Below are 15,502 nucleotides of genomic sequence, written 5' to 3'. Positions count from 1 at the left end.
TCTGCACAACTGGCATCCAGAAATCCTCTCCCTTCACTTAAGCTGAGTTAAGCAAATCCCCTTGGTACATCATTCTTCTCCCTGGTCCAGAAAAAACCTTCACAAAGCTACAGAAAGTCATTCTTACCTCCACTCTGCTGAGAGGCACCAGATCCAGGAATTGTGATGAACCAGAAGAAATAAGAAATGGAAAAGACATCAGTGACACTTCATTGCTCCATCTGAGATGTGTAAGTTAAGATTTCCATGCTAGGAAATTTGTCTGAAAACAGTTAAGCTGTATGAAAAAGAATGCACTTATATTTCTGGCCTTTCTTTTTTTGGTACCTTCTAGTAGGGTATAAATGTTGGGCAACACTGGACGCTGTAAATCTAGAGGGAATGAAAAGGAGGAAGTGCATTGTTAACTGCAGTGCTGGCTGAGGTAGACTGTTGCACTCTAAACCCACATTTTTAGCCTGATCTTTTGGGTCTTACATAATCAGGAGGTAGCACCCTCTGCTTAAACCACCCACATACCCACTACTTCAGGCAGCAGCTGCAACAGCTGGGAGAAACCAGTGCTGGAGATGCAGCACTGGCACACAGCAGTGCTCCTGACTTGCCAGTGCCATGGGGACCTGGGGTGTGCCAGCATAGGAGGAGGTACTGAGCATCAGGCAAGGACCAGGACACCTGTGCCCTTGGCCCCTTGTGAGATGGGACAAAGCTGAAGCAGACTCCTGCTTAGGTCTAGGGGTCTGTTTCCCTTCTGCTGAAGACACACAGTCTGGAGGGGAGCAGTGCAACTTCTCCCACCAACCCAAAGCACCTGTCGTCCCCACTGCCTTTGTAGCTCTGCTTTGTGAAATAGAGCACCAAGTGCTGAGTCTCTTATGGGGCAGAACTTGCTGTTAGGTTTCAATGTCCAGTATAAGAAAGGGCATGGTTATTTTCTCAAGAAGGCACAGAGAGAGGAACAGGTGCGTGCCTGGTTAAATGCAGGACCAGGGCTGTCATCCTGTGTCTCAAGGGATTCTTCTTTCCTCTAACTAAACCTCCCTGCCTGTCCAAAGAGGGGAGGCACAAGATGCCACCTTTCTCTCTGTGTACCAAATGCTGTAAGCTAGCTCTGTCCGTTGGTATTTCTCCCCTTTGAAACACACTTTTCACATTTAGGAGATGTCTTTGGGAGCAGAGATTACTCCAGGCATGGTGGGATACTACTCTGACAGCAAACTCCCTGCTTTATGCATGCAACTCCCTGTGAAGCTAAACTGTTCAAAGCTATTTTCACTTTGCTGTTAGGTGATACCAATGCTGGGTCATGGCCACGACTTCCTTTACATGGATGAATTTACCAAGTGCACTTCTGGGACACAAAGTACAAGACAGCATCAAGCATTCAGGACATGACAGCTGTGGCAGTCTCCAAAGTGTAAGAATATATGAGGAAATAGCCTAGTGAAGGATGCACTTGTACTCAGCTTTAAGCCCCTGCATGCCATCAGCTCTCCAAGGCTTTTTGTCTTCCTCCAGAGGACTTCACACCCCTTAACTCTCCCGCAGCAGGAAAGCTAAGACACTGCTTTCAATGGTAAAAAATTAATGACCCCTTTTTTCCATGCCTACCTGAAATGCTGATAGTTGCTGCTGCTTTAGCGGCTCCAAAAGTTTTGCTGTGTTTGTTCGTGGCAAGGCAAGTGAACAGGCCAGGTCGGGTGACGTACACCTGCAGTCTGGAATCAACCACTCTGTCCATCACACTTTCTGCTATAGACCCGGAAGAAACCTAAGAGGGTGGAAACATCAGTGCAGTGATATTTCAAAAAAAAAAAAAAAAGGGCAAACAAACAAACTAAAGAAAAATCTAAGAGACACAGGTCCAAGCCTTTAAATTAGCAGAGAAAGTTGTGGCAAGCACATGAAAGTGGCAGAGTGCTAAACCTGCTGCTGAGGTAACTTTGGTGCTTTCATAGCACCTGACTTCACAGACAAAAGTAAATGTTAAGGATCTCTCCTATTTCCCACTTCAACAATATTTTTGCAATTATGTTTCAGTTTCAGAGGGCTGTGGTCACAATTTTGCACTTATAATTCATCTGGCTATTTACTCCAGGACTTCTTGTAGTAGATTGTCTCCTCATGCCTTAGCAAGGAAGGGCACAAGGTGACTTTGTGGACATTCGCGATACAGAAGAAGAAAAGAAAATAGTTTGGAAGTCATTGATTCCTGATTAATATAACCAATGCCTCACTTTCAAAGCAGTCATGAGCAAAGAAAGCACTCTGGCTTCAATACTTCAGCAAACACCTGGTAGATTTTCTTATCTGACAACTGGAAATACGGAAGAGGCTGCAAATGTGGTGATTTTGGCCAGCTCTTTTCCAGATCATAAATTCCCAGGTAAATGAGTTTGGAGCCTGCTGATTTTGGCCAGTTGGGCTTGATTTCCTGCTCATATGGAATTCATTAAAGTAGGAAGGCATGGTACATCAAGACTCTACCTTGCAAGGTAAGTAGGAAAGAGCAGCATTGCCAGCTTTAATCTTCATACTGATAGGAAGCATCAAATGTAATTTAAGTGAGATGTGGCTGACTGTGTATCCCATAGGTGTGACTAAGAACAGTGAGAATTGTCTCTCTGGATTCATCCAAACAAAGCACTCTACCTATGCATCTAACTGAAAAAACAAAGATATCAATCTGACCTCCCAGGGGGTTACTAGAAATGTCCTTTCAATGAAATCTTTCAGCGAGATGAAATACCCACATGTATTAATGGCAATAATTGAAGAAGGAAGATGGAACATATGAGTGTTTATCACATCTTTTGTAAGCAGACTGGATTCTTTCTGAAAAAAAAAAAAGTTCAAAAGAATACATTTATTTTGCTTCACTTGAGCTCAACTTGGAGTTGTGGTGAAAGAATGTGCATGGCAAGAAATCACTAACCAGACCAGAACAGTTTGTAAGTATTGTACCAGGTATGCCAGTCACTGTGCTAATACAGGGACCAGCAGTACTTTTTGCCTTATACCATGAAGGCAGTTCAAGTGGATGGAAGCTCAGGGGATATTTTTTCACAATTTTCTCTTTCATTATGGTGCTGGTCAGATTTAGTTTTAGAATCTTTTCTCTCCAGAAAGCATTCAACACTAAAATAGTGTGGGGACCTTCCCAGTAGAAATGGGGAATTCCTTATAGGCTGCCTCTGCCTCCCTGCTTCTGCCTAGGATATGTGGCTGATTGCCCTGAGCAGCATTTGTTGATTCAGTCTTCTCTTCTTTCTTGGTCCTCAGTCCTTGAGTATACTACATCTGGCAGCACTGGACTGTGTCTGGCGAGCACAGAAAACTGGTGGTTTTCCTTACGGTTTGGGACATAGGAGGGAGCAGTTGCTCAGGTAACTGCAAGCAGTACAAGCACTTTACACCATGTGCCATGGAATATCATAGGTGAATGTGTCAGGTAGTGGTGCATAGGACTTCCAACTCTTGTCTTCTCCACTGGGAACCTCAAGACATCCCCTTGTGTTAATTGATTCCCCTCTCTTTTCAAATACATTTCCTAAGATTTTGTTCCCAGCAGGTTTCTTTTTAGCCTGTAGAACAACCTCTCAGCCATCACCAATGCAGAGACCTCTTCACATCTTCACACCTGGCTCATTTATTCTTTGTGGTATGGAAAACTGCATTATAAGGTCCATGATGCCCTGTGGTGCATCTCAGTAGGATAATTACTTGTGTTTCTATTTAGGTAGTCAAGGCAGCTGCTGCACAGAGTCGTTTCCATCCTTCTCTTCAAGGGCAACTCAATAAATTCAGCAGAATCCCATTCTTTAAACCTCATGTCAATTATAGGCTGGTTTTCAGAGACCATAATGCCACAGGCATGCTGCGTCTTCTAATGACACCATTGTTGTGAACCAGCCCTCAAATGCACCATCACCACTCCAACCACTTCCTGCTGACTTTCCCAGAAACAGATGCTCATATTTAAAATGAGGCAATCTGGACCACTACCCTCTTGGGACTGGGCTATGCTTTGCAGAGCAGGGATGGGGCAGAGCAGATATGACCAGCCAGGCAGTGGCCACAGACAGAGACTGAACATCATCTCACACACAGCTCTCTGCAGAACCCACATACGGGTAGCTTGGCAGAGCATAGGTCTGTGCTCTGGAAATACTCTCCCCGTGTCAGGTACCCCTGACCCCTGCAAAAGGTTTCATACCCAATGGGAAAGAACTCTTAAATAAACACAGTTGCCTCAAACTAATTACTGTCAGAAACTACTGAAGATTCACAGTCTCTGCAGAGGCTGATCTGATCCCTTTACTATTCTCCCTACTAGCCCTAATCAGACTGAAGGACACCATAAGATTTACAGGAGGTAAGGAAGGCAAGACAGCCTGCTTATCAGTCCTGGGGCCTCAATAACATATTTTAATAAATGGAAAGAGGGGATACAGACCAGTCCCCGTGAAGTAAGGAGCTTGAACAAGAGGATTTATTGGTCCTACTGGACAAGGAAGTCCACAGAAATGGCCATGACCAGCCTGTGGTCAGGAGGACTTGGGATTGACAGGGGATCAGTGAGAAAGAGCAGATCCAAATAGCCAGTCTGCACTCTTAGGACACTCCACCTGCCTCCACAGGACCACACCCTGGGGCTCACATCCTTAAAAAAGGTGTTGAAAGACCACAGAGAGTATAAAACATGTTCACCATAACCATATGAAGACTAGAGGAAACCCATGAGAGGCTGAGGCTGCAGAGTTGCTGCGACTGTGGTGCACTACACATTCCATGGAGGCACTACGCACTTCAATGGAGGCACTACTGGGTGTGAAGCAGCTCTTCAGTTCAGCTGAAGTAAAGACATTGCAATGACTCACACACAGGCAGGAAACCCATAAAAATTCAAAGCAAGCACCTACGGACCACAAAACAATTTCCTGTGAGATGCAATGGATTTGCATCTCTTGGTGCCTGCCACCTTTCCTGAGGTCATGCTTCTAGCCAGGAACAAATTGGTAACATAGTTCATTGCATCACCTAGATCGGTCTAGAACATTTCAGATCTATTCTCTTCTGCAAACATAGGTATTGTATCACAAGACAGTTGGCCCTATCTAACTCCTTGGTTTGCGTTGTCTTGCCAAATAAGCAATTTTGCCATATTTTTCAAACCACATTAGAAGAAAGGAAAGGGAAGATAACTGCAGAAATATTTAAACCCACAATAGTCTTAGAAACCCTGGCTTGGAGGAAGGTTGAACAGTACCCTTCAGCTAAAGTATCCTTCAGCTTGAGCTTTCCAGATCTTAATAAAGTAACTCATGCAACACCCTGAAGAAGGGGAATAGTGTTTTTCAGAGGAGGCTACAGCAGAGAGATGAGGTGGACTCAGCCAGATTGCTCAACAAGTTGCTGAATAAGGCATGAATAGAAATCACTGGTGCTGGATCTCAGCCCTGCATTTTAATCCCTGGGCTTTGCTTCCAGATGTTAGCAGTCCTCCAGGACCAAAGGATGAGAAAGAGGCACTTACAGCTTTCCCGTTTTCCAGCCAGGTGACAGTAGGGACTGGAAGTCCGGTCGCCATGCACCGCAAGGTCACCACAGACCCAAAGGTGATATTTTGGGAATCGGGAGCCTTCAGGATTCTGGCAAACACTGCAAGAGAAGACCAAGCTGCTTAGTAGAATGGTAAAGTACAGCTGAGGCTGGTGCTGGCATGGTGGTACTTCCTCCTGAGCAGGTCTTTATAAAAGCCAAAGCTCCATAAATAAGAGAAACCTAATACAGACTTCCCAGTGAGTGACTGTTTTGGCAGAGGGAAGAGTAGAAGAAAGAAAGGGATCAGCATGGTTACATTCTGCATCTCATAGACCAAAATTTTAACTCTGGAAATTTCTACATAAATTTGATGACTTAGAGGAGATAATGTGCAAGAAAACCAAAGACAAACTCCTCAGAAGCATGGAGATGGAACAGCTTACAGCAAATAGTCAACAAGTTACCATGCTGCCCTGCCAAGGATGACCTCCTGTGAAACTTGTTCAAAACCATCAAAGAGGAACCCTTATGTGTGGACACATACTATGAAAGTTAAGAGTTAGGTAAAGTCCTAAGCATGATTTCAGTGATTAGGACTTGCCACAGAGTGCCACAAACAGCAACATTTTCCATGCCACAACAAGCTGCCCTGAGGGGAGAGAGCCTAACATCACGTTAAGAGGAAATGGCTGGCAACAACCTAAGGAAGATGAGATTATGATGAGAAAGTAGATTTTTAAAGTGACTTCTCATTTCTACTGCTGTTGCTTCTTTTGTGACAGTATGGTTACTGGGCAGTTTGAAGATAAGCACACGCCTGACTCCAAGAATTTGGTTTGGGTTGGGTTTTTTTGGTTGAATGGAAACGACAACTGAAGTATTTTTGCTGAAAACCTACCTCAATCCAGAAACAAAATTCTGATGGTCTTCACAAGCTGCTGTACTGGGACCACATAGAGGAAAGCAGAGAAGAGATATTTCCCACCTGGAACATTTGAGTTTTGATCCAAATTTTTTAATGGAGATGACAGAATGTCTGTACAGAAACGGGCTGAATAGATCTGCCATTTCTCACTCCAATTTCTCATGCCTAGTGAGCAACACCTGGACTTCACAGCAATGACTAAAAGTCTCCATCAGAAATTTTAGTAAGAAGGGGAGCTACTCTTGGAGTTGCCAGAAAAGCCTGATCTCATTTGCCACTTTTTCTATCTGTATGTTATCAACATATCTAGTGTCACAGTCTTCTGTGTCTCTGTTTGCCCTGTTCAGAAACAGAACATCTGACCCCACTATTTCAGATGGGAAGGCTTTGAAAAATTTGAGTCTTAATGAAAAAAGTATGTTTTCCACATAGTCCTTCCACCCAGCTCTCACCTGGGATGGCCCTTAGATTTGTTTTAACAAAGGGCCTAAAACTAGTTTTTGCTCATGCATAGTTGGTACTAGGAGTTCATTTCAGCATGGAAACCTTTTTATCTTAGAAACACAGTCATTCAGTAGGCTCCTGGGCAGAGGTTTTTAGGAAGATTAAATTTAATGTCACTGGAGTAGAAATGATGAGAGGGTACACATTACAATGTTTATTAATTCTTCTGTATATTCCAAGAAGTGTCACTGTCGGTGCTCAGTTCCACTTGCTTGAAATCAAAGCAGAGCAGCACCAGGCTTCTGCACTACCTCTACATCTCAGCAATACAAGCTCCATCACTAATGAGTAAAGCTGCAGTTGCTGGCCAGGGACTTTTCTGATGAACACTAAATAAAATGAAACCTTTGCCTGAAGTTTCTCTTCAGGCCATTAGCACCAGATGGTTATGAATTTGCACCAAAGTGTTGTGGGCCAAGCTCGTAATTACTTTTATACTTCATTTGGAGAAATACTAAACTTTTGGACCTGTCCCCTGGCAGCAGTTACATTCTCATGGCTCCTGATGATGCCAGTACATTAGCTTCCGGAGTCGGAACATGGACCTCAGTGCTTTTCTCATGTTGCTCAGTGTCCTGCTGGGACCCTGCCCACCTGATGGCTCTGCTGCTCAGATCCTGGCAGCTTAGTTAATTCCAAAGTGACAAATTACCAGCACCCAGTCAACTGATGCTGGACGCTGGCACATATGCCCTCCTCTCTGCTAGCTGCTCTCCCAAAATCTTCCAGAATCTCTCAGCCAGGGATAAAAAAGGTACACTTTGAAAATGGCAATACCACAGGCAGTGTGCAAAACCACAGTGAGTGCTGTGGCTGGTCCAGCTCATGCATGGCATGATACCTATGAAGAGACCAGAAAGCGGCATCCCGCTTCCTGAGGTCCTCCTACCAGCATTGATCACAGCACTTGCTTTAGTAACCTAGCACGCTGCTCATGTGAGAATTGCCAGGACAGGGAAGGAAAAGGGCCAGGCCATTCAATCTCAAAACACCAAATATAGGGATAAAAATTCCAGCAGCAGTTGCTAACATGCACATGTTTCTTGTGGCAAGTAGTGCATAGAGGGATGGCTAAATAAAATTTGGCCTATAAAGAAATAAGGTTATTTCCAAAGTGTGAAAGAACTGAAGCTTCTGCTACCCCCAATGTCACTATGTTTACTTTCAGGACCTTTAAAATTGAAGTTACAGATTTAATTCCTCAAGTTTCAAGAACTTACATATGCATCTTTTTAAAAAATATTTACTTAAAGTTTAGTTATTTAACTCAATTACTTAGCTGTAGATACCATCATTGCAATAACCTGGTGAGAGAGGTTATATTATTCTATTTTTTTAATGAGAAACTTCCTGGGACAAAGGCTGGACTCCCCAGGTCCCAACAGCCTTTGGAGCATGGCTCATTGGCATGTCCAGGGGCACAGTTTACAAAGGGCTTTAAATCACTATTGGAAACAGCATTAAAAATACTAGCATCAGCTATTTCTCACCCACATCTTATATTGCTGGATTATCAACACACTGCGATTGCTGTCTGGCCTGGCTGCTGTGGCAAAGCCAGGACAGGTTGTGTAAGAGCAGCCAGTGTCATCTTCCACCACTGCAAAGCAGGGCAAGACCTGGATGAGCTCAGGGTGCATTTTCGCAAGCAAATCTGTCCTGTAGCTAAATGGCAGAACCCAGGTCTCAAAACCCATTCCATCCCCCACCACACATACTGAATTACACAAAGAAAAAGAGGCAAAGGCAAGGAAGAAATAGCAAAATTGATGGTGCAGCTGCTGGGAAGAGAGGAGTGAAAGGCAAGAAGAGGAAGGTTAAGGAAATAGCAATAAATGTTTGTGAAATTTGCATTATTTGGTGGGCTCAGAATACTATTTTGTTCTCATTTTTTTTTATTGGAGTGAAAATTCCTAACAATCAGGTGATTTTTCATACCTCCATTACTTGTCATCATTTTCCAGTTCCTCCTGAATGTGGATTTTGTCAGAACCTTTGCCTGTTAAGCTACATTGCCACAAGGTTAGCAACATTCACATCAAGACCCCCAGGCTCTCAACAGTAGATTTGCATGAAGAAATGCCAGAAAGCAGTTAGGGAAGGCAGGCAAGGAGGACTTCGTTGATTTATTTATTTATATAATCAGAAAATAAAATAGAAATGAAAATGAAATTCAGACAGCTAAAAGCCAAGCCAGCATGTCAAATTTCACTCCCAAGTCCCTTAATAAATGTACTTTCTTTCACAGCTCTGGTAAATGATGTGCTGTGCACTGCAGGGCTTGCTAGGAGTTATCTGTACCGTGGCCAGCTGCTCTTGTTTCTGAGAATTGCATAACATCATCCAGTCCAAACAGTAGAGCTTTAATTCAAAAATTTTTATATTTTATAAAGATTAAAGTAGCACTCGCTCCCCCTGGCACTGCTTTTCCCTGCCGTCACTTTGAATGGCTAACTCTTTCCAGGTGACTGTTTTCTCATTGCCTTTGATTGAGCTATGTTTCATTTCCCAGGTTTGGGGCCTGATCCTGCAATCCTAGCAAATGCCTGTCCATTGTCTGAGTAAGGTCTGGTTTTTTGTTAAAGCAAGTTGAATTGGGTCAGTCACAGCCAGACAGCAGCCTAGGTGGCCTGGGGCCATGCTGCTGCTTTTTGGAAAGGACAAAATGATGCTCAAAGCACCAGGGCCAGTCAAGCACTTGTTTGGGGGTGTGAGGTAGGTTGTTTTTTATCCAAGGACGACAGTAGCTTTGGTGCACCCCAGCCTTCAGAAAACATGAGCAGCACTTGCCCATGTATATGAGCAAACCCAGACTGTCAGCATCTATGTGCATTCACGTACAAAAATTTGTTGCTAGTCCTGGAATATTGTTAAGCATCCTTGATAGTCCAAACCAAGATGAGGCCACCAGGAGCTAAACTCATGTTCGCAACCACCTGGCAACACTGGGTGCACGCTCCTTTCCCACCACAGCCTGAGCATGCCCTGACATGTGAGCCACAACCAATTTGTCCATACCGCCAGATCTGATCGCTCCACCTCCTCCATTTCCCTAACTTTTTTGTTTATATCATGTAAAAAGGCCTTTTGGGTGACTGCAACCAGGTCTCATGCTTTCTTTTTTAAGCAGCAAAACACAGTGGACAAGGCAAATTCTCTGCAGAATACATTTTCCTGTGTTGATATCCAATGTGTCTACATTGCTGCAGGAATAAGCTATATATTGTCTTGGAAACTTTCCTGATATAAATACACTGGCACAGACTTTGCACTGTGCAAAATTCCTGCGTAAGCACTTATATGATCAAAACTGCAAGCATTTTTTTGTTTGTGTTTGCCAGTGTTCCTGTAGCTCTTTGATACCTGAAGCATGAGAGATCAAAATTACTTCTCTACAGAGGTCTTCTATGGGTGGGACTTTGCTGACTAATCCATGAAGAACCATGAACTTGTGCCGCTGTGATTGCAGTCTTCTGCCAATGGGAAGTCTGGTTGTCTAAATCTCCATTCGGATTCATTCATCTCATATCCATTTACATTTCCTGAGAACTCGAAACTTTTCATGGAGAAGTAACCAGCAGAGGGGCTACCATTTCCTTCCCACTGGTGAGAGATGAGGGAAGGTCTGATAAATACATTTTTAAGCACATAGTAAGCCGGGGCATTTATGTTTTATGATATGAATTAACCCATGTAAAATCCAAAAAATCCTTGAAATGCCAGGGCCAAGAATAGGCCACACACCATGTGTGTGGATCAAAGGTCACAGAGACAGCCACGCCAAGCTGTGCAGCAGCTAATCACATTCCAAGAGCCAGGGCTGAACAAACAAGGCACAGTCTCTGCAGTTGACATGACAGGACCAAATCTCAGCTTGGAGAACAAAGAAATTCTTTAGTAAGGACAGTTGACAACTCGTCTCGCAGCAGCAGCAGGCTCTGCATATGGCTTACCACTTCCAAAACTGATGGGTTAATAACACAAGATAAATAGAAGGCTAGTTTCACTTTAATCTCCAAGTATTTCTTACCAAATGGCAACATTTACCTTTTTTACAAGCCTACCAAGTAAACAAAAAGAGATACAAAATGGTTCAGGCAAAGCTGATATGAGTGAGACACTTTCAGTTATCTCTATCAAATTGCTCACCTATTTTTATTTAATCCATGTCCAAATATGCTTGTTGCTAGAGGACCATGAGTATTCAAGTTACCAAAAGAAAAAAAAAGTACAAATGCAGCAGCAAATGCACACAACCACTGTATTGTTTCTCAAGGAACAATGCTATTAGGTGTGGGCCCCCAAAAAAGCAAGTTGAGGGAAGACTGTAAGTAAGCAATACTTCATCATTGACCTGCCCCTCACTCTGTTATCATTCTAACCTAGCAGGATAACCCTCCAATGCAGCTGAAATACCTGCATTTTGTACAAAAATCTCAAAATCTCCAAGCTCTTCTGACCCGATACATGATTTTGTTAGCCTGAGGCTTGTAGTAGTCCTTAATACATTAAGCAACATTGCACAGCAATACACAGACACTCAGTGTAGAACCTTAAGTTGTGAGAGGGACAGCAGGAACAATTTAAGATCTGTGTGGAAAGGAGACAGAGCAAGCATAACACCTCCATCCTGAGGCATATTCCTTCAGATTCAAAGCTCTAATGTCTAATATCAAAGCAAGTTTTTCTTAGCAAGGCAATAACTTTTCAAGGTAACTTTATTCTAGGGTGAACCCCCAGATTTAAGGATGGTAGGACAATATGCATCAGCAGAAGTCCTCATATAATGTTAGTCACAACAGCCACTAACTTCTCAGCTGTGAAACATTTACATAGCATGTAGATATCCCTGGAATTCTAAAAGGAGACACTGCAAATATGCAAAGATGTAATAACCAGCAGTAAATTGTAAATAGATAGCTTATATCCTGTGTAACTATATAACTGTTCTGTACAAGTGTTCATCTCTATATACAGAACAAACACCAGATTCAAGGACAAGTGAGGATAGGACGTTCAAATTACTTCCCAAGGAAATGAATAAGGAAATTCTCCTCATGTCGGTACCAGTCTTATATATGTGTTTGGTTTCTTTGAAAGAAAAACCCTTTTAAGCCTCTCCATATTGCTTCTACAGGACACAGACATAGCATGTGCCATTTAACTCTGCCATAACCTGTTACTGCTTGTGAAATTGGAAAGGAAGTTCCAAGCCTCCTGAGTCAAGGAATAATTCTTTTGCCTATTCCATTTGTGATCACAACCCATCATGACTGCTACCAAGGCTACCAATCTGTCTGCACATACTGAGATCTCCACAGCTATACACAACTTTTTCTTCCTCTCCCGCTCTCAGGAATTGAGCAGGCCATTATGGGAATCACTGAGATACCCAAAAATGAGATAAGCCCTGCAGCATCTTCACATCCTATCTCCACTAGTTGGTAGAAGCAGTGCCAGAAGTTTAATTGCATGCCATATGAAAAGTACTTCCATTAATCTACTTGAAACTGCTGCTAGCAGTAGCTGCTAGGATGTATCTTGGTTTGGGTGATAGCAAGTAGCCTGTTCCCTGCTCATTTTGTCCATCATGCATGCTTGATTTTCAATGCTGAAAACTCAGCTAGTCACTCCTACCTCAGAGATCCATCTTTGTTCCAAATTCTCAACTCCCAGTTGGATATGCCATTTTTTCGAGGGGCTAACTGGGGCTGCAGTCTCTTCAGGATACATGTCTGTTAGCTCTGGTCCCCTTTATCTGGTAGCTTTGGATATTTTCTATCCTTTGTTGCTTTTTGGGAAGCACATGCTTCGTGACCAGCCAACAGTTTAAAACCCAGAATTTTAACTGCCATATCTTTCTTTTTTTCTGAAAACCACAGTCCATGCAATGATGTCAGAAGTTCATATACTTTTCAATCACCTTTCCAAACACTTGTTAGATGAAAGAGGTTTTTGCAAAAGGAAATAGCAGGCTCAAATGCTCCTTCAAGAAGAATTGTGTGTATATCCCTTGTCAGAAGCCTCCTGCTCCTACAGCATTGCAGCTTTTCAGTGCAGGAGGCCACCGTGTGACAATTACTCAAAAGCAGCATACACCTCATGCCAGTATAGCAGCAGAGCCAGATTTGGGAGTAAATTAGACAGCTCACATTTATTTGTTCATTTGCTGAAAGTCTGGGGCTGTTTTCTTTCTCCTGCAGCTTGCCCTGTTACCCTGGAATTAGGGATACAGTTGTTTTTTCAGCATCTGAGATCCTTGGGATGACCATGGTGAATGCTGTAGATAGGAGGAGATTTAATGAGATATTCGGGGCTTTTAGTTATGCCCATGCCACCCCACTGAAACTAGTCAAATACTTTGGCGTAATTACAGGCAAGGTTGTCTTTCACTGTTATACTGTCTCCCCCAAAACCCTTTGCAATTTTTAACAGCAGTGTTATTGGACACGGCCTGCAGGTAAATACACATGCATCAATGCAGACAGAGAAGGCATCCTTCCCCAGAGTTTCTCCCTCTGCTCATGGTAGAGCCAAAGACTCGTCCTCAGTGTTGGATCAGAATTTCCATGACAAAATTTCATCCAATACTTAAATGAAGATTTACAAACTTTCTTGCCAGTCTGATGTTTGACAATTCACCTCACCCAAAACATCCTACCTCAAATGATGGCTTAAAATAAAAATTCTGATTTCATCTAGATATCTAATCTGTGGGAAATGCAGCAAGAGTCAGGGTAGCAGTGCTGACTGGCTGCTTTGGTGGTCTCTTGGTATCTCGCTTTTCTACAAAATCTATGCCAAGTACAAATGAGTTGGCACAAAACTGTAAAAAATATTCTGGATGGTACATCAGTAGTCAGCTTTCATTTGAAACAGAGATCATCTCTGAAATGTGGGCCATCCAAATTGGTAGATTACCTGCACTAAATACATATTTTCATTCTTGTTACTTTAATTTTGGTGTGACTTTCTAGTCTGTTGATTTATATATGATGCAAATTTGTCCCAAGACTACATAAGTGGTCCTAAGAACAGCTGATGGAAGCTAGTGATTTGTACTTATGGGGATAGTCATTTTATCCTGATGGCATTGCTTTCTATTGTCAACGATCTGCTGTCTACTCATTACCCCAAGACCTAGACAAAATTATTTTTAAAAAATCAAAAATCTAGACCAAATCTGGCAGATCATTCCTTCTAAAGGAATTATTCTCCAAGGAAAACCTTCCTATTTTTAGGCTAAGTCAGTTCTCAGAAGTGGCTTATAGGGTAACATTTTTGTGGCCTGTGGCGGGGTATTATTTTAGCAGCTAGCAAGCAGTAACAAACTCCAGATAGGAAAAGAGTTCTACCAACCAGGGTTGCAAAGGAAAATCAAACAACATCTAAGTCAGGGGAGTGTAGGGAGCATTGCTTCTACCCTTGTTTTGATTTAATTGCTTTGTGTGCTATTACATAATAGCACAGGATGAAACAGAGCAGCAACATTTCAGCAGGAGAATGCATAAAACTGCCTGGATAAAGAAAGGATCAGTAGCCCCCAACTGATCCCATTCTGACTAGTGAAAACTGCAGAGAAGATGTTATCCAAAACCATCACTAAATCCATGAAAAATCTAGTTAGTTTCTTTTAAAACACACTGGATCTTCCAGCATTTGTCCTGGCTAATTTGTTTGTTTTCTTACAGATTTATGATTGCTAATTTCTAGACATGTCTCTATAGAATGACGGCTTCAAAATTAAACCTTATCACACCTCTCTCATGCCACAGGCTGAACTTCAAGTTCAGTTTTATTCAAATCACAAGATGGAGATGCATCTAACCCAGTACACAACTAACAGGACCATCCATATACTCCTTCCTTTCACATTATAGCCCATTTATTTATTGCTTTTTTCTTTTTTTATCAGTATTAAAAATGCATCACTGGGCAACCTGAGATTTCAGAGATTTCACTAGCTGAGTACAATACCTAAAAAGGAACAACAGGAAGGTTGCTTTTCATGCTCAGGTGAAAAAAACCTTTTGCACACAAAGTCCCAGTAGATTATTCACCTTCTGCTTTCCTGCATTAGAAGACTGACACACACATGCTTCTGTTGAATTGGAAGTACATCCCTCAGAAGAATATTTAGCCTTCAGTTGTGTTAGTGCCTAATCCACCACAACCCTCTGTACATTTCAATGGTAATAACTCCATTATTTTCCATAGTTGAAGCTAAAAGTAAGACTAAGGCTAAAACATGTAGCTCATGGCTTTATGTCTCATTTTTAAATAGTTACTACTTCTAAACTGTAAAATATTCATGATCGATTTTTCAATTTCTTTTGTGATTTTTCATTTTTAAGAATGAAGAAGGACATATAAGGCAGGAGCTTATTCTACTAATTCACAGAGTGGCACTTCCCTTTCCCCAAGGAGAAAAGGAAACATTTTCCTAAACAGGCCCAAAACCTGAGTCCAGGTCAGGCAATAAAACTGGTAAATCATCATGAAATTTACTGGTTTATAGTTGTTTTTCAA

The 15,502-nt window shown here is 42.3% G+C and overlaps 1 protein-coding gene across 3 annotated transcripts in view; it reads right to left on the bottom strand.

Annotated features, from left to right (window-relative positions):
• The window catches only part of MUSK (muscle associated receptor tyrosine kinase), a 55,839-nt gene that overhangs the window by 26,432 nt on the left and 13,905 nt on the right, over positions 1–15,502 (bottom strand). For all 3 annotated transcript variants that reach the window (XM_071580540.1, XM_071580541.1, XM_071580542.1), the window contains exons 6-8: positions 5,537–5,661; positions 1,612–1,771; positions 128–134 (exon numbers count right to left, since the gene is read on the bottom strand). In XM_071580540.1, the coding sequence (XP_071436641.1) occupies positions 128–134; positions 1,612–1,771; positions 5,537–5,661 (292 nt within the window). The remainder of the gene's footprint in view (positions 1–127; positions 135–1,611; positions 1,772–5,536; positions 5,662–15,502) is intronic.

The sequence above is a fragment of the Pithys albifrons genome, chromosome Z (genome assembly GCF_047495875.1).
Source record: "Pithys albifrons albifrons isolate INPA30051 chromosome Z, PitAlb_v1, whole genome shotgun sequence".
Lineage (NCBI taxonomy): Eukaryota > Metazoa > Chordata > Aves > Passeriformes > Thamnophilidae > Pithys > Pithys albifrons.
The sequence above is the reverse complement of the archived record's forward strand: the minus strand, read 5'-3'. Positions and strand labels throughout refer to the sequence as shown.